General features: G+C 47.8%; 8 protein-coding genes across 8 annotated transcripts; 4 read left to right on the top strand and 4 right to left on the bottom strand.

Moving 5' to 3' along the window:
* Positions 1 to 471: 471 nt before the first annotated feature.
* V1508DRAFT_424889 (Mu homology domain-containing protein) lies at positions 472 to 2,653 on the top strand. The gene is made up of 4 exons (XM_066941355.1): positions 472 to 940; positions 999 to 1,434; positions 1,484 to 2,220; positions 2,278 to 2,653. The coding sequence occupies exons 1-4, from the start codon at positions 818 to 820 to the stop codon at positions 2,281 to 2,283; spliced, it is 1,302 nt and encodes a 433-aa protein (XP_066793376.1). The 5' UTR covers positions 472 to 817; the 3' UTR covers positions 2,284 to 2,653.
* Positions 2,487 to 4,318, bottom strand: V1508DRAFT_434891 (Metallo-dependent phosphatase-like protein; the record flags this gene model as incomplete). Its single annotated transcript, XM_066942048.1, has 4 exons — positions 2,487 to 2,512; positions 2,568 to 2,671; positions 2,723 to 3,906; positions 3,965 to 4,318. The coding sequence occupies 4 exons, from the start codon at positions 4,316 to 4,318 to the stop codon at positions 2,487 to 2,489; spliced, it is 1,668 nt and encodes a 555-aa protein (XP_066793377.1).
* Positions 4,319 to 4,994: 676 nt separating this feature from the next.
* Positions 4,995 to 6,396, bottom strand: V1508DRAFT_360055 (ubiquitin-conjugating enzyme/RWD-like protein; the record flags this gene model as incomplete). Its single annotated transcript, XM_066937131.1, has 8 exons — positions 4,995 to 5,206; positions 5,254 to 5,499; positions 5,566 to 5,692; positions 5,743 to 5,763; positions 5,822 to 5,977; positions 6,071 to 6,128; positions 6,211 to 6,236; positions 6,307 to 6,396. 8 exons carry the CDS (start codon positions 6,394 to 6,396, stop codon positions 4,995 to 4,997), a joined length of 936 nt encoding a protein of 311 aa, XP_066793378.1.
* Positions 6,397 to 6,764: 368 nt separating this feature from the next.
* Positions 6,765 to 7,562, top strand: V1508DRAFT_399896 (U1 zinc finger-domain-containing protein; the record flags this gene model as incomplete). The annotated part of the gene is made up of 4 exons (XM_066938290.1): positions 6,765 to 6,782; positions 6,826 to 6,853; positions 6,905 to 6,991; positions 7,054 to 7,562. The coding sequence occupies 4 exons, from the start codon at positions 6,765 to 6,767 to the stop codon at positions 7,560 to 7,562; spliced, it is 642 nt and encodes a 213-aa protein (XP_066793379.1).
* Positions 7,563 to 8,136: 574 nt separating this feature from the next.
* Positions 8,137 to 12,070, bottom strand: V1508DRAFT_441787 (uncharacterized protein). Its single transcript, XM_066942306.1, has 3 exons — positions 10,551 to 12,070; positions 9,490 to 10,500; positions 8,137 to 9,439 (listed from the first exon to the last, which is right to left on the bottom strand). Exons 1-3 carry the CDS (start codon positions 11,658 to 11,660, stop codon positions 8,285 to 8,287), a joined length of 3,276 nt encoding a protein of 1,091 aa, XP_066793380.1. The 5' UTR covers positions 11,661 to 12,070; the 3' UTR covers positions 8,137 to 8,284.
* Positions 12,071 to 12,125: 55 nt separating this feature from the next.
* Positions 12,126 to 14,119, top strand: V1508DRAFT_424905 (uncharacterized protein). The gene is made up of 3 exons (XM_066941356.1): positions 12,126 to 12,373; positions 12,423 to 12,812; positions 12,867 to 14,119. Exons 1-3 carry the CDS (start codon positions 12,361 to 12,363, stop codon positions 14,051 to 14,053), a joined length of 1,590 nt encoding a protein of 529 aa, XP_066793381.1. The 5' UTR covers positions 12,126 to 12,360; the 3' UTR covers positions 14,054 to 14,119.
* A 393-nt stretch (positions 14,120 to 14,512) lies between these two features.
* Positions 14,513 to 16,705, top strand: V1508DRAFT_269913 (ELMO/CED-12 family-domain-containing protein). Its single transcript, XM_066936475.1, has one exon. It carries the CDS (start codon positions 14,973 to 14,975, stop codon positions 16,524 to 16,526), a length of 1,554 nt encoding a protein of 517 aa, XP_066793382.1. The 5' UTR covers positions 14,513 to 14,972; the 3' UTR covers positions 16,527 to 16,705.
* On the bottom strand, positions 16,609 to 18,291 carry V1508DRAFT_424909 (velvet factor-domain-containing protein). Its single transcript, XM_066941357.1, has 2 exons — positions 17,694 to 18,291; positions 16,609 to 17,627 (listed from the first exon to the last, which is right to left on the bottom strand). The coding sequence occupies exons 1-2, from the start codon at positions 18,059 to 18,061 to the stop codon at positions 16,886 to 16,888; spliced, it is 1,110 nt and encodes a 369-aa protein (XP_066793383.1). The 5' UTR covers positions 18,062 to 18,291; the 3' UTR covers positions 16,609 to 16,885.
* Between the last annotated feature and the right edge of the window lie 536 nt (positions 18,292 to 18,827).

The raw sequence follows: 18,827 nt of genomic DNA on the forward strand, positions 1-18,827 counted from the left end.
CCTGCCTCGATCGCTCAACAATGAAGTACAACACTGAACTCCGACTACTGATTGATTACCGACTCGCTCTGCTCTCTTTAAGCTTGTCATTCTCCTGCCCAGTAAACCAACAACCTGCAACGGCCAAGGCTAACGGCTACATGGTTTGTATTTGCACTATCCATCGTGGCATTTGCATGATTCAAATATCGGTAGCGGTGCAATTGCCTTATTGAACTGTACCTCTGAGATCCGTGGCATCTAAGCTGCTATCTAAGTAGCACTTTATGGTAGGCGACGAACCCAATTTCTTGAAGAATCGCAGTGGGATTCAGCTCTGTTCTTTTGCGGTCGCAGTATTGTCCTTCAAGATTTATTCGTTTGAGATCCATAATCGTCTTCCCTAATCTTGGCGTGCGTTGTAGTCTACAATAGTAGACCTGCAATTAGAGTTTGCATACGAGTCGACGTCGGCCTGAGCTAGACGACAACGGCGTGAGATCACGTTCTTCGAAATCTGGCCTCGCAGTAATACTGACAATTTCGTCTACATCGAGTGTGACTGGCAGGTGGAAGAACATTATTGGCAATTGCTATAGTTGGATGTCTCGTGCTAGGGATAGCGCCGTCAGCTGGTTCATAATAATTTGACCTGGGACTTCCTCCCAGCGCCGCGCTTTATTACCTCATTTTCCACACTATTTCCAATCGCAGTCGGCAGCCGAATCTACGGGGGTCAGATAATCATTGCACTATCTCCACCGCCCATGCTGACGATAAAACCGTCCCTTAATTGTCGCGACTATCCTGATACCAAATCTCACTATACGGAGCGGCCATGCTTTCCGCCATCCTTCTGTACAACCAAAAAGGTGAAGTCCTGATCTCTCGGATATATCGCGATGGTCTTCGGCGAAGCATATCAGATCTTTTTCGCATTCAGGTCATTTCAAATACAGATGTATGTCGTTTGTAGCTTATTCTCACAGAGTTGAGGCAAGAGGCTAAATATATTTCAGGTCCGTTCGCCAGTACTAACATTGGGTACAACGACTTTTTGCCATGTAAAGCACGAGAATATATATGTTGTTGCTGTATCACGTCAGAATGCCGATGTCGCGTTGATTTTCGAATTTCTCTACAAAATCGTCGCTCTAGGACGAGCGTACTTTGGTAAACTTGACGAGGAGGCAATTAAAAACAATTTCACACTTATCTACGAGCTTCTGGATGAAGTGATGGATTTTGGATATGCACAAAACACGGAAACGGATACACTGAAGATGTATATTATGACCGAAGGCGTTCGGTCAGAAATTCGAGCAGAGGAGTCGCGGAAGATTACAATGCAGGCAACGGGCGCGATGTCCTGGCGACGAGATGATATCAAGTATCGACGGAACGAGGTGTTCGTTGATGTTTTCGAGGACGTCAATCTATTGATGAGCGCTGCTGGTATGCCTCAAGGGATTATGATTAGTCATTCAGCTCGCTAACGGTTTAGGAACTGTCTTACGAGCCGACGTTGCCGGACAGATTATTCTGCGAGCATTCTTATCTGGCATGCCAGAGTGCAAGTTCGGCTTGAACGATCGGCTACTGATTGACAGACCAGATGACGGTAATTCAAAATCGAAAAGAGCCGCAAAGGCAGCAGCTGGTTCGGTTACATTGGAGGACTGCCAGTTTCATCAGTGCGTCCGACTGGGCCGATTCGATGCCGACCGTACGATCAGTTTTATTCCGCCAGATGGTGAGTTTGAGCTTATGAAATATCGCGCCACAGAGAATATCAATCTCCCGTTTACAGTTCACGTTTTGGTGAATGAGATTGGCAGGACGAAAGTTGAATATCAAGTCGCTGTTAAGGCGACGTTCGGGGCTAAATTGTTTGCGACAAATGTTGTTCTCAAGATTCCAACACCATTAAATACGGCGTCGGTGACTACTCATGTCACTCAAGGAAAGGCCAAGTACGAGCCATCGGAAAATGCGATAAATTGGAAGATATCGAGATTTACAGGTGGATCAGAGTATGTCTTCTCTGGCGAAGCGGAACTATTATCGTCCATGACGAAGCACAAGACCTGGTCGCGCCCACCCGTGGCTATGCAGTTTTCGTTAATGATGTTTACCAGCTCTGGCCTACTTGTGCGGTACCTGAAGGTTTTCGAAAAATCAAACTACTCCTCTGTAAAATGGGTGCGGTACGTGGTTCGGGCCGGAAGTTACGAAATACGAGTAAGTGATTGCCAGATAATATGTTTCTGCTACGATTATATTACTAACTATTTGAAGTTCTGAACTTGAGTTCATGATAATATCTGGGCATTACTAGGCGCATGAAATTGGATTTTCGAGCGATTTGTATATATGTACGCTACATGGTGCGAATGCTGAACTTTTCTATAGCACAAAACTGTATTTGTACTATAAACAGCGTTTTTATTCGTGAGTGTATACCAAACTTCATATCGTACAAAGACATTGACCATCAACGATGACCCTTACATCATCAAGTTGCTGGCATATGCTACAGTAACATGTTAGCCCGTTGCGATAATCACTTAAAATAGGTGAGGTCATACCCATTGGTCTGATATCTGGATGTGGAACGGCATCGTACGTTTGAAAGTTAAGTTCGTAGTCGCTCTTGATATTAATAACAGCACCCTTGTTGCCTTGTGAATCGCTGCATACTTCGTTACATAGGCGTTTCAAAAAACCAATACTAAATTCTTACCAATAGTTAGGCGCGGAGAAAACTGTAATTAATCTGCCGCCGTGCTCGATTTCATAGCCATCCATTCGAACTTCATGGCTCCGAATCACGGCCATGAGACCGTTCTTCTCGCAGAATCGTTTCGTAACATCGGGGCCAAATTGTAAACCAACGCCCCTCTTACTCGGCCCTCGTCCAGGCTGGGGCTGAGGATCTGTCCAGAGCATTTCCATCATCATGCCACTCTGACCTGGTTGTTTCTGCCGAAATCTATCAAACTTTCTAACATCCTCTAAAGTAATCTTGTCGTCCGAAAACAAACCGCCGTGTAGCACAAAGTAGTTCTTCCCAATTAAAGTGGCCAATGGCATACTACTGAATGACTCGGAAAAGACTTTAAACACTTTCTCCGAATACTTTGCTTTACATTCACCCTCGAATCCATACACCTTGTTCATTTCATCTGCCTCATGATTACCCCTGTTCAAGAAAAATCTCGTAGGATATAGCCATTTGTATGCAAAGAGAAGCAGGGCAGTTTCTGTCGACCACGACCCTCTATCGACAAAGTCGCCATTGAAAAGATAGCTGTGCGTTTCTGAGGGATAGCCATTAAATCTGAAGAGCTCGATAAGATCAAAAAATTGGCCATGCGTGTCACCGCACACAGACATAGTTAGACCTTCCTCTATATGGACCTCGACCATTGTAGGCTCGATTCTGAATAACTTCATGGCCTCAATAATGATCGTGAGAACATATTTTCGATGCAGCCGTTGTCCCTTCTTAAATCGTTCGATCATGTCTTGTATAAACTCCAGCGATATCTGCAATTTTGGATACTTTCCGTTGACAGTCTTCTGGGTCTTTGATTCGAGACGCGCGCCATCGTACGAATCCTCAACAACCATGGCCTCATAGTCGATACTATCCGCAACTGACGCTTCTTCACCGACTTCGATAGCCGCCTCGAATGCTAGCCGGCGAACGATCTTTTGACACTCGTCTCTCTTGGCACGTGCGCTCTTGTCCGTGGGGACTCGCTGCACAACAGTGTTGAAGTCCTTCAACGCATCCTTCGGCCGCAAAATAGCGGTATATGCAAGCGCTCGTCTGTAGTAGGACTTGATGTAATTCGGATTTATTTTAATAGCCTTTGTCGCATCCGCAATTGCAGCGCCATACGCTTCCTCTTTGATATATGCCTAACGCCACTAGTCGTTAGACGACCCCACTCCAATTACATTTCAAAGTAACACATACCTGCGCTCGATTCGCCCAGTAAACTTCCTTCTCGGGATCCAAGTCAATGGCCTGGGAGTAGAACTCTACAGCGAGAGAGTAATTTCCTTTGGCCAGTATCTTATTAGCTTCATCCTTGATCTTCGCTGCCTTGTCCTGATCCGCCTGAGAAGGTGGCGATCGCGGCTGACTATCCAGTACGGCTGCAGTCAACTCCTCGACGCTCGAAATGCTCTCTTCGTCCGTCGCCGTGTCATCCGAAACCGAGGTCTCGCTGGCGTCGGTGGGATTCTGTGTCATGATATTTGCATTATCAAGGTCCTTCGCTAACTGATCAAATGTGGACGCCGAAGCACTTTCTTCTCCAAGAGGCATTATATTATTTTCAAAAACAAGCAGGCGATCTAATGAAAGTATCTTGTGGATATGTTGACGTAAGCAATGCCCTGTACCGTGGCAAACTGTGCATGCACAACCAACCTACTTTGCGATCGAGCAAAACAGCTTTGTTTTTTCTCTGCTTCTCCACACAAAACGCGTTCTAATTGAGCTGTTAGTATAACGATGAAATTGCTCACACGTTTGAAGCCGCAGACTTACAAACGTCGTCCCAGATCGGGAGTATTTTTCTTGGCTGAGCTAGGACATTTTAAGCACAGCTGTAAACCTTATGGACATATCAGATCATCCGCTGCAGCTTCTATACAGTACACACATTTAAGTACCTAAAATATTTGACACCCATTAAATGACAGCAAGACTATATAGTCAAAATTCATTCAAAAAATCCAAAATAGTACTGCAAAGCGCTCACTAAAAATGCAGTACTTTACGCCCATATAAGACAAGTACAACCAATGACAAGCCAATATTACTGTGGAGTGGATAAGACGAAACTGTGAACCCAGATACCATTCCCGACTCCGAAAATGACCATGCATGCACAACGAAAACCATAAAATGTACAATATGCGATATCAAGTATCTTATAAGCTCCTCTTTCGTTCCTGAGATGGGATAAGTCCGTAGACAGATTTGTACAACATAGCGTTTATAGTTCGGATTCGTGGGGATCCAAGACGGTGCTTCGTTTCTCGTCGAGCATATCGACCTTCTCGTTCTCTGGAGCCGGAGTCAGAGGTTCGAGACCAGTATCAATGGTCTTTCTATCGACACCGCTCTTTAATGGCGTGACTTCGGTCTCTGAGTCGAGCGCAGTCTCGCCAGCATCCCTGCAACCGTCTTCTTTATCCGAACATAAATCTACATCCAGGTCAGCACGTCTTAAACGCCAAATGTACAAAACTTACCTTCTCGGTCATCCATATCGACATCCTCGTCATTACTGTCAAAATCCTCAACACCCTCATCATCGTCATCTTCTCCGAAGGCATCGTCGCCACAGGCGTCCAAATCGTCATCATCGTCGTCAACATCGGCGTCCTCATACCAGAACGAGTCATCCACAACATCTTCAGTTTGTGGTGCAGTATATACCTCTGATTCCGGAATTTTAAATCCAACCGGGATATCCTCCTTCGACTTCTCAACTTGGCCTATAGCAACACTCATCAGCCTCTCTTTCTCGTGCCGAACAACTAGACAACAAAAGTCGGACTCACGTCTGACGGTATTGTTGTACCTCTCTCTGTCATTACGCCATGCAACAGAAGCATCAACATTAGCAGGGGAATCCGGATTCGGATCCTCAAGAAGCGAGAGAATAGATACTAGCACTGACTCGACGCTCTAAAGCTCGATTAGAAAACCGCCCACTACTCTTCTTTCATTCTTCATACCTGAGCAGGACTCCAGCGTTCCTATACCCCGTTAACATTAACTCCCTCTAAAGGCTACATACAAAAAGCTGCTACATACCGAAGGTGCCTCGCCTGACGTAGCGTCCTCGCCCGGATGCAAGATCGAGATGCAGAGTCCACCATCTTTCGGGTACACGTTCGGATGGAAAAACGGTCTTAAGAACCGAAATGTTGGCGGATTAAATGGGTAATCTGATGGAAACCTCATCTCAGCCTAAATGACACCTTTGGGGTTAGTCACGATGTCACCGAATATTGAGAAACGAACACCCCGCATCTGCGGAAGTCGGAGGAAGATCTTGAGCACCTTGAAATAGCCGCCATGGTAGATTGATTCTTTGTTCAGTACCATGACTGCGACATTCCTATATGGTCGACTGTCAGTATGGCGTTGTTGACGAGAAACCGTCGAGATCCTTCGGAACGAGATGATGAAGAGCCACATACCACACGTAAATGTTTCCGTCTTTCAACTACTCTAACAATTAGCGCATATTTCCACAATCAATACAGTGAGATACGCCATAAAGAAGAACGACTTACTTCGATATGGAATGACGGCATGTTAAGCTTGGGGTCAGTTAAATCCTTGTACTGCTTAAGTAACAAAGATGCGCTCCCAGACTTTGACATTGTCTATGCAGCCTTCCACGCTCTCTATAGTAGAATATTATTGTCAAATATAAATGAGGCAATCAATAATGACAACAAGTTCTTATTCTAAGGCTAGTTAAACGAATGCGTGCAAACGATGGTGTTGAACACATACAGAGGCGATGCTCATGTAACCTTAGTTGGGAACAATCTCGCAAGGCTTGACTATTGACGCTTGCGCTATTGTAGCGGAACGTGTGCCACCCACTCACACAGACAGTTCGCCTCCGCCACGAGCAATCCCTACCGCATCGTCATCGGCGCACCCAAACCCTTCAAGTGGGGACAGGAACATTAAATGTAACAACGGCAGACAATTAATTTCGTAAAGGACAAGTATTATAACGATGCCTAAGATGAGTACTGTGTTTGCGAACTTCGTGTTTTAGAAATTGAACTGACATCCAGGTTTACTATTTCTGCGATTACTGCGATGGTATGTATTATTGCGCGTACTACTTGATTTCAATGTTTAACAATGCAATAGTATACCTCACACACGATTCGATAAGTGTCAGACGAGCGCATAATAGTGGTCGAAATCACATTAAAAACGTCATCGACTACTATCAAAGTACGTCCAAAGTGTTTCAGTTCACCATGCAAGATCTCGACGATACTAACAGTCACTTTCAGAAATCAGTCAAGAACAAGCGCAGGCTATCATAGATTCCATTACCTCACAATACTCTGACGGAAGTCCGGCTGGCCAAATATCGCGCTCCTCGCTCCCTTACCAGTTTCCATCCGGCGTGATTCCCCCACCACCAGTCCTGCCCGGCATGCCAGTTCCACCGCCAGGAAGTCTGCCTATTCCGCCACCGGGTGGACTACCTCTGCCACCGCCAGGAAGTTTCCCGATTCCACCGCCAGGAATGATGATCCCCCCTCCAGGAGGATTACCCGGACTCGGCAATTTCCCAATTCCACCGGGAGTATTACCTGTCCCACCGCCAGGTGCGCTGCCGATTCCTCCTCCTGGTTTCGTTCCGCCTGGATTGTCCAGTACTCTGCCGTCTGGTGCACCGGGATTAAGCAGTAGTGCCGGCGCACCGCCGGGATTGAGCTTTCCCCCGCCGCCGGGGTATGGGATGCCGCCTGGATTGCCTACTAGTGCGCCGGGAACGCAGCAGCAGAGACGGTGAAAGGAACCAGGAGATAGTGGCACCTGTAAACAATATTACGGGCAAACTGTAACCCTTTTAATTATATTTGAGCAAGATCTGAAGTGAATTGAATGTACGATAGCATGTTGTGAAATTGTGCAGTATGTAAACAAAACATGTTTCTTTAAAAGTTATACTAATTAGATCTTTAATAGGCAGAGTTCTTTTACTATCCTTATTGGACATGGTCGTGTGATGTCTATCTACAATTCTGCCATGATTCCCCTTGTTAAACTATGATTACATATTACCATGTCAAGACTCATCATCATCAACGGTCAGCCACATCAAATATATCACTCTTGATGACCATGTAAAATAAAGGTTTCAAAGCAACAAAAAATCAGTAATATCACGTCATATTTACAGTTTCGTTCACCCAGGGCAGTAAAGTAGAAGATTTGTCGACGTCAATTTCACAGGGTCAGGGTACAATCGCGGAAATAAAATTTGCCGACCGTGGAAACTTTAAAATAATATTCCCCGACGTTGCGCCTGAAGTAGTCATTCCCTAGAGCCAACATCGATGAAGGTCACATATACTCTTAGATTATACTCATTATACTCATATATATTTAGTTAACGAAAAATCTATAAGTGAATGACAAATGCTTGAATGCATAATGCTGCCTGCTTGAGAATCATACAACGAAGTGTGATAAGAATCATTACAGGTCTACAAAACTAATAAGGGAAACTATTCATACCGCAACATGCTTCTCTCCCTTTAGAAAGCCGAGTAATCGTACCCCCTTCTTGCGATCTCTTTTCGGAAGATCATTCGACGATCCTTTTAATCCAGTTTTGTTGGTGAATGACGACCGACGATTTTTTTCTGGCTTTAATCCTCCTGGCGACGAGAGACTTTCGCAAGACGCCTGGTATGGCGATTCGTCTGGACCAGTAGTTCGTAGAAAATGAGCTAAATCCGCGGTAGCGCTATCCCGTTCGCCCCTGGATTTGTCACGCGGCATTGTCTTGTAAATCTTGTTACTTGCTGGCTTAGGAATCCCGATTCCGCTCACTCCTCCCACCAAACTACTGCTACTACTCCGACTGCTATTGGACGTACCATGGCGCCTAATTCCGCCATTCTTCCTGTAAACTGGATGCGCGCCGGTAGACGACGTCGACGACAATGGCGTATTCTCCGACTTTGCAACGGCCCCTATGACACCCGAAAATCCCAGACGATTCATGATCGACGGGCTCCGTTTTACTTCACGGGGAGCGTGCTGCGGCCACTGGGACTGTTTGTTACGCTCTGCGATTTCATGTACATCGGTATTCGTAATATCGCCCTTCTGCCGCACCGGTGAATGATGGTCCTCATCCACTATCTCCTTACTTGGTGTGCGCACATACTCTAAACTTTTCCCCGGTGGCGGTCGCGATTTCGGACTCCCTTCATCGTCATCTTTAAGATCTTCCCGTGATGATGATAAGCGGAGGAGGTTCATGAGTTCGTGGGTTGCTCCTGCCGCCGCTTTCACGGACTCATTTCGGACGTGCTTCGGTGGTGGCAATGCGGCGGTCGCTGAATTGTCTCCATTAGCTGGCTGCCGGTCCTCGGGACTTGATTGTGACGCGGGGGAGACGGTCGAAGACTTTGGTTGTAGACGGCGCAACGTTGAGGAACTCGATCTGGTGGCGGACGATCCAGACACTAGTTGCTGCGACGCTGAGACTGTGGATATCGAGCCGGATGACGAGGATCGTCTTGTGGGCGGTTCGGATTTGGACTGGGACGTCGGGTTGATAGTGCTCGCACTGCCAGATCGCAATTCTGGTAGCCTGGCGCTAGTGGACCGCTCGTTCACCAGTGACGCTCTCGTGTGATTTGTACCATAAAATGGCTATGTCGACATCAATAAAAAATCGTGATATAAATACTCTTAAATTCTACCTTCGCTTCCCGCAACTTGTCCGGCGTGAGATTCAACTTATAAGTGATATCGCTCTTCAACAGTCTCTCAAACGAGACATGCTCCAATTCAGGAGAGTCACCTTTAAGGGAAGTATTACTCCCACTCGAGCCGCTTCCGTCGTCGAACTTCTGATTTGAAATCCAAATGTATTTTCGTACTTTCTCAGTTGGCACTGTGGTACCGAACCCAGGTATTGTCGTTTCTGCGATTGGCGTACCACTCTTTCCCTTCATCTTCGTCGAAATTCCACTAGTTGACAATCGCTTCGAGGAAGTCGACGTCGCTGCATCCGGACGTTCTTCAATGCTGTAGGACCTACTATATCCACTCGGAGGAGCCGACGCGAGAAGAATAACAGGCGCATCATTGTCGCCATCATGCGATTTACCTTCAGAGATAATCGACGATGGCCGACGGCGCGACCGATTGCGATCGTCGTCGTCATCGATAGTGCCGTCAAAGCTGTCTCCATCAACGTCGTATTTGGAGCTCGGAATAGCTCCTACACGCTCCTCTTCTTGATAAACAGCATTATCCAATTGCGATGCGCTAATATAATATGATGCTGGGGATGTTGGATGATGATCCGACATAGTATTACTAGCATCATCGGACACATCAAAATCAATAGTCCTATGTCGTTCGGTCTCTAACTGATGCTCTTCCCGAGATGCGGTACCAAACGCCTCCGGCAACAATTGTCTCGTGAGATTAGAAACCGGCGTGCCGGGAGTAGTACCAGACGACGGTTGGGAAGCGACATCAGCAATCATCTGATCGAGTACTTGAGCGGGGTCTTCTTCATCGATCCCTTCCTCCACTGTGGACTCCATATTTTGGTTGGTGGATGGTACCTGGACATTTTCTTTTGCAGTTTCAGATCCAATCCTCATTGGCGAGGCGAATGGAGTGCCAGTCAGTGTGGCAAAGCTCTCGTAAAGCGAGAATCTCTGGCCGTGGAAACTCCATGGCCGCGATTTTCGTCGTTCCTACATACAATGTGAGTAATACGAAGCAACGTGGTCCGTCAAAAACCCACCTGAATGATGGCAGGAGTAACAGGGATGCTGCGCTCGCCGAGTTGTCGAGTAAGCTCATCGTACTCTTCCTCCTGGGATTGAGAATCGTCGGCATCAAGCGATAGCACACCGTTGTCGACACTTATCGGCCGAACTTTCTTGTACTTCCCATTCAGCGACGCCGTGATTGCCTCGTCAAAGATATCTGTAGAGCGACCAAGTACTTCTTCCTGATCTGGCTGGGCTGGGATGACCTCGACTTGTTCGAGGCTTTGTACCAACGTGGGGCTCGTAGAGGGATATTGAATACTTGTGTTAAGAGGCAAGCGGCTACGTTTCTTCCAGTGGCGCCATACTTTGCCGACCTGAGGGTCGAGCGCGAGTTTGTCCACATCAACCTCCTCTAGTAATAGAACCCCGGTCGCCAGGTGTGGTCGGGAGGTGGATGCGACAAGATAACGACTGAGAACAGCACGTCCAGCCACTAAGAGTACATGTTCAGCAACGAACTCGAGGATTGCGGTGAGGAAGATAGTGGCGATGGGAGATATCAGGTCGGGCAGATCGAGGGAATCAGCGGTCGAGAATAGACTGCGTTGTTCGGGGGTGTACTTTAGCACGTCAGATTCGTCGACATTGCCGAGTGACGAGTAGACCATGCATCGTACACGAGCCATGCGCCAGGCTAGTTCTGCATCAAATGAGGAATCAGAGGACACCGGTGCAGGTGTACCAAGGAGAGCATACTCCTCTTCGGGGGTGCGGATGTATGCACGGAGTTCGGCTTCGCCCTCGGCGATGGCATCGTGAGCAAGCTGGTTCTTGAAAACTTGCTTGACGGCGTTGCGGAGCGGATCGATGAGAGAGGATCTGGCACGGAAGAGTAGGATTAAGACGAGATGGTCGAGGAAGCCGTTGAGGCTCGCAAGGGCGGCGGCAGTTGGGGGCAGGACGGAAAGCGAGTGAGCCTGGACGAGGGAGTCGGATGCAAGCACAGCAGCAGCAGCTTCAGCAGCGATGTAAACGGGATCGAGAGTAGGCGCGATGTGGGTGTTGTGGGAGGACGAGGGAGTGAGTGTGAGCGATAGCGATGGCGAGACAGCTGCAGACGGCGGTGGAGTGGAGGCCATTGTTGACTACTCGTCTACAGTGCCAGTGCAAAAGAGCAGAGCACTGAGCAGCTGTCCACTGGTGCCGATACTCAATCGGCTTACACTGAATGGGAATTGCAGCAAAAGCGGCCTCGTGAATTGGACAGAGAGAACAAAGTCGCAGTCGTAGTGCGCCGTAATATAAGTATGTTATGGTACTAAGCGTACGACGCTACACACAAAATCATCCACGCTGACTACAAATGAACATGCCCAGAATAGAGCGCGAGTTCTCAGTGGGATGTAAATGTCACTGACGCACTCACCCGCAGCAGCATTATCGTCTGTCCTCACACATCAGTCTGATAAGTGCTAATGGAGCAGCGGCACAAATAAGAAAATTAAATTATTTAGTGAGGGTAGCACTCCATGTTGCTGCAGTCGGTGTATCACGGAGCTTAACATTAAATGTACTATTTATCCGGCTCACAAGGACCCGCTTCAATCACGTGATAAATTAGGAGGTAGTGACGTCATCAATCATTTCAATTAGTTGTCCCAATTCGAACATGCGAATCTCCCAACCACTGCGCGCTGTCTACACAATAATACAACTCACTCGCTGGTCACGCTCCTCTTCGCGTATAATAATAGCATCTCCACTCTCCACAACTCAGGCTAACTATTAAGAGGATCGCTTATCGTTTAAGAATACATTAAGTTATACACTGAGAACTCAATGGACGTTCAAGGTATGATTTACGAACACCAGTCACATCACTGACGTCTAACACGCCATAGAAGTCATCCTCACTCTGACTCCTCTCCCACCACCTGGCGAGATCGCACTAGCTCTCAGCAAACGCAGACTCCTCTCGCCCCTGCTGCAGCGAACAATTACTCTTTCGACAAAGTCTTCAGACTCGTCCTATGTGATCCTAGGCAGATCGTCACACAATGTGACGAAGAAACTCTTCCCTGCCGCGGAGAACGCCTACTTTGATTCTCCGAACATATCACGCCATCATGCGACAATCTTCATCGACAACGCCAGATATCGTGTCCTAAAGGTACGCGATACTGGATCACTGCATGGAACTTATCGTTGTGGTGAGCGAGTCCCAAGAGATGGTATTGTCTTGTACGATCAGGACACTATCAATCTTGGCACTAAAATCATCTATGACGGCGGTACGTATTTCATATTCTGTGTATTGAATACAGTGATGGTAATCATACATACAGATGTCATTCCTCCTCAACGAATTCTCGTCTCTATCAAGTGGCTGCCTGTGTCTTCATCGCTCAAAGCAGTCACGTCACCGTTAAGCGGATTCGGCATTCAAGAACTTAGCGATTCCGAGGCGGAAATAACAGCCAGTGACATCCCTGTAGACGCAACCTTCTCCGCCGCCGCATCTTCTCGTCCCTCATGTCAAGCACGGATCCATTCTTGTGACATTCTCGATAGCAAAGAAAATAGAGAAGCCAGCACAAGCACAATCCAATGCGCTCTAACAAAATTGAGCGAATTCGCGGAGAAATCTCTGCCGTTCAACAAAGCAAGCAAAGACATCCGCCAGCGGTCTGGAAAATCAGAAATGGAGGCTGAGCAAGCTAGTCTGCAGCAGTTGGAGCATGCCCAGAAGGTCAAGGACCAGTCTCCCCCGTCGGACTGGCATGATGACGGTGGACATGTGGTTAGGTGGATTAGGCCGCTGCTGATGGGATTTGCCGCTAGTCCGACGATGACCGAATCCGCAAGTGACAATGAATTGTGTGTGCAGAACGAATCGAATGACCAAAATGAACCTGAGCATGTCCTAAATGTTCCAAACCAAGCTGAAGTTGAGCAGCCGAAGGAAGACGTGACGGCAATTCAGGCTGAAGAATGCAAGGAAAGTTCGATTCTCGAGGAAACTCGGTCAGGAATCGAGGAGAAGCCCATCAAGGTGGAGATTGCTCCGGAGGTAGAGACGTGTGACAAACGCAATAGCTCAATTGAGATCGTCGATCTTCTCAACTCGACTCCAGCCGCATGCCAGCTAGCACAGCCAGCAGCTCAAGATACTGAAAGCAAGCAGTCAATTGAAAATTGTGATAGTCAGCCGTGCGATGCCATTGTTACTGATGTGCCACTTTCAGAAGGCACGCAAAATCCCGAAGACGGCGACCAAGTCGATACAAAAAGAAGGTTCTCAGACTTTGACGTGCCCACTGATGAAGAAATCGACAATAGCCCAAGGTATACCATAACCAGCAAACGCCGTCGTCTAGAGTGCTCGCCTGCCGCCGGCACAGCCCAGTCATTGGCTGGGCCCTCATCTTCCCCATCGACGCCTGCTCTCATAGGTCGGTATGCTGCTGCTACAGCCGTAGGTCTTGTAATTGGCAGTGTCGGGACATTTACGGCGTTGCTACTGAGTGAATAATGATGAATGTTATATATGAGATATGCGATTGTGATTATTGTTAATGAGGTGTATGGTGTTCACTCCTGTCTCGTTTGAATTCATTGTTATGATAATGCGAATGCCGTAATTATTTTATTGTTGCAATTGACCCACGTCCGCTTGCCAATTGTATGGTATGTGAGGATTCCACTGTAAACTGATTTAATATATCTTTCTCCTATTAATTAGCCTCGAAGGGAGCAAATCTATGCTTCCAGATAGGTACAAAACCCCTAACACAGTTCAGCTGCACGTGTGAGCACAGAATGAAGCATATCGTCTGATCACTTTACCAAATTAGGATACGTAGCATACACATAAGTATACTAATATCGAATAGTGCGGAGGATATTGACGCTAACGTACGCGGAACGAAGAAGAAGATGAATGCAGGGGCCCTCACGCTACGAGACTACTGTAGTAATTGTTGGTGACAGCGACCATAACCTTGGTGGGTGGCTGCATATTAAGATGGAAACACCTCTTTGTTCTGTGACCACACCATTTACTTATTGAAAGCAGCCAAAGAGGCACTGGAACAATTATCGACTCAATATCGTATTATCGTACGCAGTGTGCCCACACCCCCACCCTGACACCTACATACATAAATACGTGGGGCCATTCCTCTGTCCCTGTTCTGCAGGATAAGACATTCAGTTGGGGCCTTGTCGACAAGGAAGCCGTCCATCTTATATGGACGACACATTACTGTATTGAGATCCATCGGTACGAATAAGTCCAAGTCGAACTGGACGCAACGTACGTAAAGTCTTCGATTATCTGCCGGTCGATGCAGTAGTTCATGTGACGACAGATCATCCATCAGCGATTCACCACAGCAATCCCCACTGCAGTCAACACTTCTCTGCAGTTTACATGTGAATAGTCAACTTGTATGGCTTACTATATTAGTGAACATCTATCGTATTATCTACAACCATATTTCTCCCCGAGCGTCAAGTTCGTCATCCTCTTCACTCAAGCGCTCGGGGATTCCATCATAACCTCTCTTCTCACCCGCAAGCGCGAACTCGAGGCAGACAGGATCCCGTCCCCAATATCGTCACCAGTCGCATTCCTCTCTCCAAGCACCAGTACCACTAATCTTCGTGTTCAGCAGCAGCAGGACATGTCGCTCTGGTACCGAATCAGGCTGTTATGGACTGCGCTTTGGTTATCGGGCTACAAAGCCGTCAAGCTTCTTATGCGCAAAGTACTCGGCACGTCGGCTATATACCGAATCTGCCGACTCGGTCTTGCGGAGGAAGCACGGGCACGGCAACCGACTGCCCCTTCCTATCACAGACTTCTTTCGCGACGGGCGGTGTGGCTTTTGGATTCGGAAGTGATATTGTCGGATCAATTGATTGACGAGAAGCATGCGATTAAGCAGTACGCTGTGTCGCCAGCAATGATGGGGAGCGTTGAAATGGCGAAAGCGATAGCGGTGTCGACGTGTCGTGTTAAAAACATGGACGTCACAAAGCCAACGGCCGGCTATTTGGAGAAAGCGGTCGCCCAGATACTCCTAGTCGAGCGGTTCGTGGTCGAAGTCGTCGATCTGTGCGGCGAGAAGGTCGAGTGGGACGATTCAAGCGCGCATCTTATCGAACTCTGGAATGTGCTGCACTCGCACCCATATTGGCCACACTGGGCCAACTACGCGGCAGTCAGCCGGGAATCGCGCGCTGGGAACAACTGGTGCACGATCGGATTTCAAGGACTCGATCCATGCACTGATTTTCGAGGCATGGGCAAGATGGGATTATTGTTCTTTCATCAGATGTGCATGCTTCATACAGGCCGCACTATCAAGATCATTCTTGAGTCAAGATCGCCCGACATTCATCTCGACACCGTGCATACGCCGTACTACCCTGCTGCACTAGCATCAATTCATGTCTCGCGGTTCATCTCTCGGCTCCTGTACGCCGGCGAGCTCAGACTTTGGCTTCTGACATCCATGGAATCTAATTCGAATATGCAGGACCTCTGGAACCTGCTCACGCATCTACACTGCTACATGTGGATTGAGTACCACAACTTCTGGCGCCACCAGGTCCGCCAAGGTATCGTCTCGACAGTAATGGATTTCGAAATATGCTTCGAGCTGTTTAAACACAAGATGACCGGCGCGGTCAAGCATCGGCCGTTGATGTGGACCTCGAGATACCCCACTCTCGCGAATTTGCCACAATATTATTACAGGTGGCTGTTCCCACAGGACTACTTTTTCGCTAATCTGCCATATGGAAAGGCGGAGTTTGATGCATATTTCGATGGGGTCGAGATTGAAGACGAACAAGTGGAGCTCGAGAAGGCGAAAGGGATGGCTGCGAGATTAGAGGATGATGACAAGCTGAGCGAGAAGATGGCTGTTGACGAATACGAATTGGATGAATTTAGCGAAAAGAGGAGCTTGTGTGCTAGAAAGGTTAAATCTAATTAAATGGTCACTGGGTTGTGTGTATCATATGCGCTTTCCTTGGAGTATTAGGTTTGTTGTTGGAGGCTTGACATATTTGTTTTGCGGATATCTTGTATTGTAGTCATGAGCTGTACGATGAGGTATGTAATGTAATAATTGTGCAATCTAGTCCAACGTTCCGGGGACTGCCATAGCATAAGTTTTTAGGATACCCCTACACACCATGGTAAGATAGAGCCAACGATCGAAACCCCACACCAACAGGAGACAATATACAGGTCGCGGATGCCACCGCAATAAAGAAAAGTGTAGAAACGACCTAAGAAAATTCCAAATAAATATAACATAGTAACAATAAAATACAAACGTCCAATCGTGGTCTAGTAATCGTTGGAAAACATCACATTGTTAACCAATCCGTCAGTTCTCCGTTTTTTTATCGAAGAAATACTACTCGGGTTGTCTGTCGGCGCATCGGCGTCGTCGTGCTCTTCTTGTTCAGGTACCTGCTTGTTCTTGCCCGCGGGCGGATGGTCCGATCGTCGAGTCCGTTGAATGCCGCCCCGTATCCACAGGCCATGCCGTTTCAACGCGAGCGAGATGGGAGTCATAGGTAACATACTAGGGAAGTCCTTTGCCGAATAGACGCGAAACACGTCGCTGATCTGGAATCCCATCATGCCCATGGACCGAACCCGGTGGCTATGGAATTGGATGTTTTGGTCGATCCATGCCCACTGAAACTTTAGCCTATAATACCCCGCGGTCGAGAATGACAAGTCTGGAAAACAGAAATAACAGCTCTCGCCTTTATGCCCATCAATACCGAGGTCGGCGTACTGCGCATTGCCGACCATATTTCCGCGAATCAACAGACGCCCGCCAGAATGTATTGATAGTTGCTCGCCTTGACCGTTGTTGGAATCCGCGGAGTACAGAAAACACTGCACGATCCACGAGTATCGTTTCATGTACGGAATGTCGACTGCGCCTGTCGCAAGCGATCGCACCTCGAGTTTGAGCACAGGCGGAGGGTCGAGACAGCGCCGGTCACGATCAGCGTTTCCACACGATCGCGCACGGTCAGGCTGTTGGATGATATAGAATTGTGCTGTGTAGGACCTACTTTAGAGTCAGTCAAACTTGATCCCACGACAAATCAGACGTATGTTAAAAAAGGACATGTACGTGAAACTTGGCGGCCCGTCCATATCTTGCGGACGGCGAGCCCGTGGCACGGGCTCCTGCTGCGAAGACACTGCGGAGTGCCGACTGTGCTCCTTTCTAGAACTCGATCGAGACGTCTGGTGTGCGTGTTTTTCTACCAATTGCGTGCGAGCCTCGGGGTGCGCGGTCAGCGAGACATTGTTGTCGGAAGTCGGCATATCCTCCGGTTGTAGACATAGAAGGGCATTCGTTGCTCGAGAGTCCACGCTGATGCTGGTGGCGTGGTTTTTCTGTTCAGTACTGTTCGGTGAGGCATCAACATCGGCAGACGGCTGGGACGAGACTTGAAGATTTACGCGAGCGTGGGAATCCGCCGAGCTGGCGGGCATTAATGGACGACGCTCTGGAGACGGCGTATAGCAGGCAGTCGACGCACACCATAAGGCATGCGGCAGCAGCGAGATCAAACAAGCACGTAATCAGTGTTCTAACTGGCACCGGTAGTGGCAGTGGCACAGGCAGAGGCAGAGGCAGAGGCAATATGGAGAAAGACGGTTGTGGGTGAAGTTTGGAGGCGAGTATGGTGCATGCAGGTTAGTCCCGACGGTGATTAGAACCCTAACCCCGGCAGTCATAATTTTCGAAAATTCCAAATGTACGAACTTTAAATTCTGCCGGCTGAAACCTTCGGATCCTTCCGGATATTGGCCTTTTCCTATCATACATTTGGGCCCGGTCGCAGTCATGTAAATATATATAAGTCGTCTAGAACTTAACGAAAGCAAGATATAACAAAGTGAAAATACGACAAAACATAAGCCGAAAACAAACGCGACGCAACGCACAACTGAACCCAGACGATGTTGCCAAGGGGATAATCTGACATCAATCAATTTCGAAGCTATCAGGAAGCCTGCGATGTGATTTGTATTTCCTAGCGGCAAACGTCGCCGCCTTGCCATCAAGGTCCATAGAGTAGGCATGTATATGTCGCCATGCCATGAGAGCAAAATGGCAGACCAGTTGGGCCGGAATCTCTGACAAAATACGGGGGTCCCTTACCTTCAACAGAGCGAAGGAATAATCGCACTCCGCGCGAATTTGCCTCTTGGCATGTCCCCAAATCCGTTCTATGAAGTTGCATTCGCAATGAAA

Source organism: Lipomyces doorenjongii (genome assembly GCF_038497915.1).
Source record: "Lipomyces doorenjongii strain NRRL Y-27504 unplaced genomic scaffold V1508scaffold_74, whole genome shotgun sequence".
Classification (NCBI taxonomy): Eukaryota; Fungi; Ascomycota; class Lipomycetes; order Lipomycetales; family Lipomycetaceae; genus Lipomyces; species Lipomyces doorenjongii.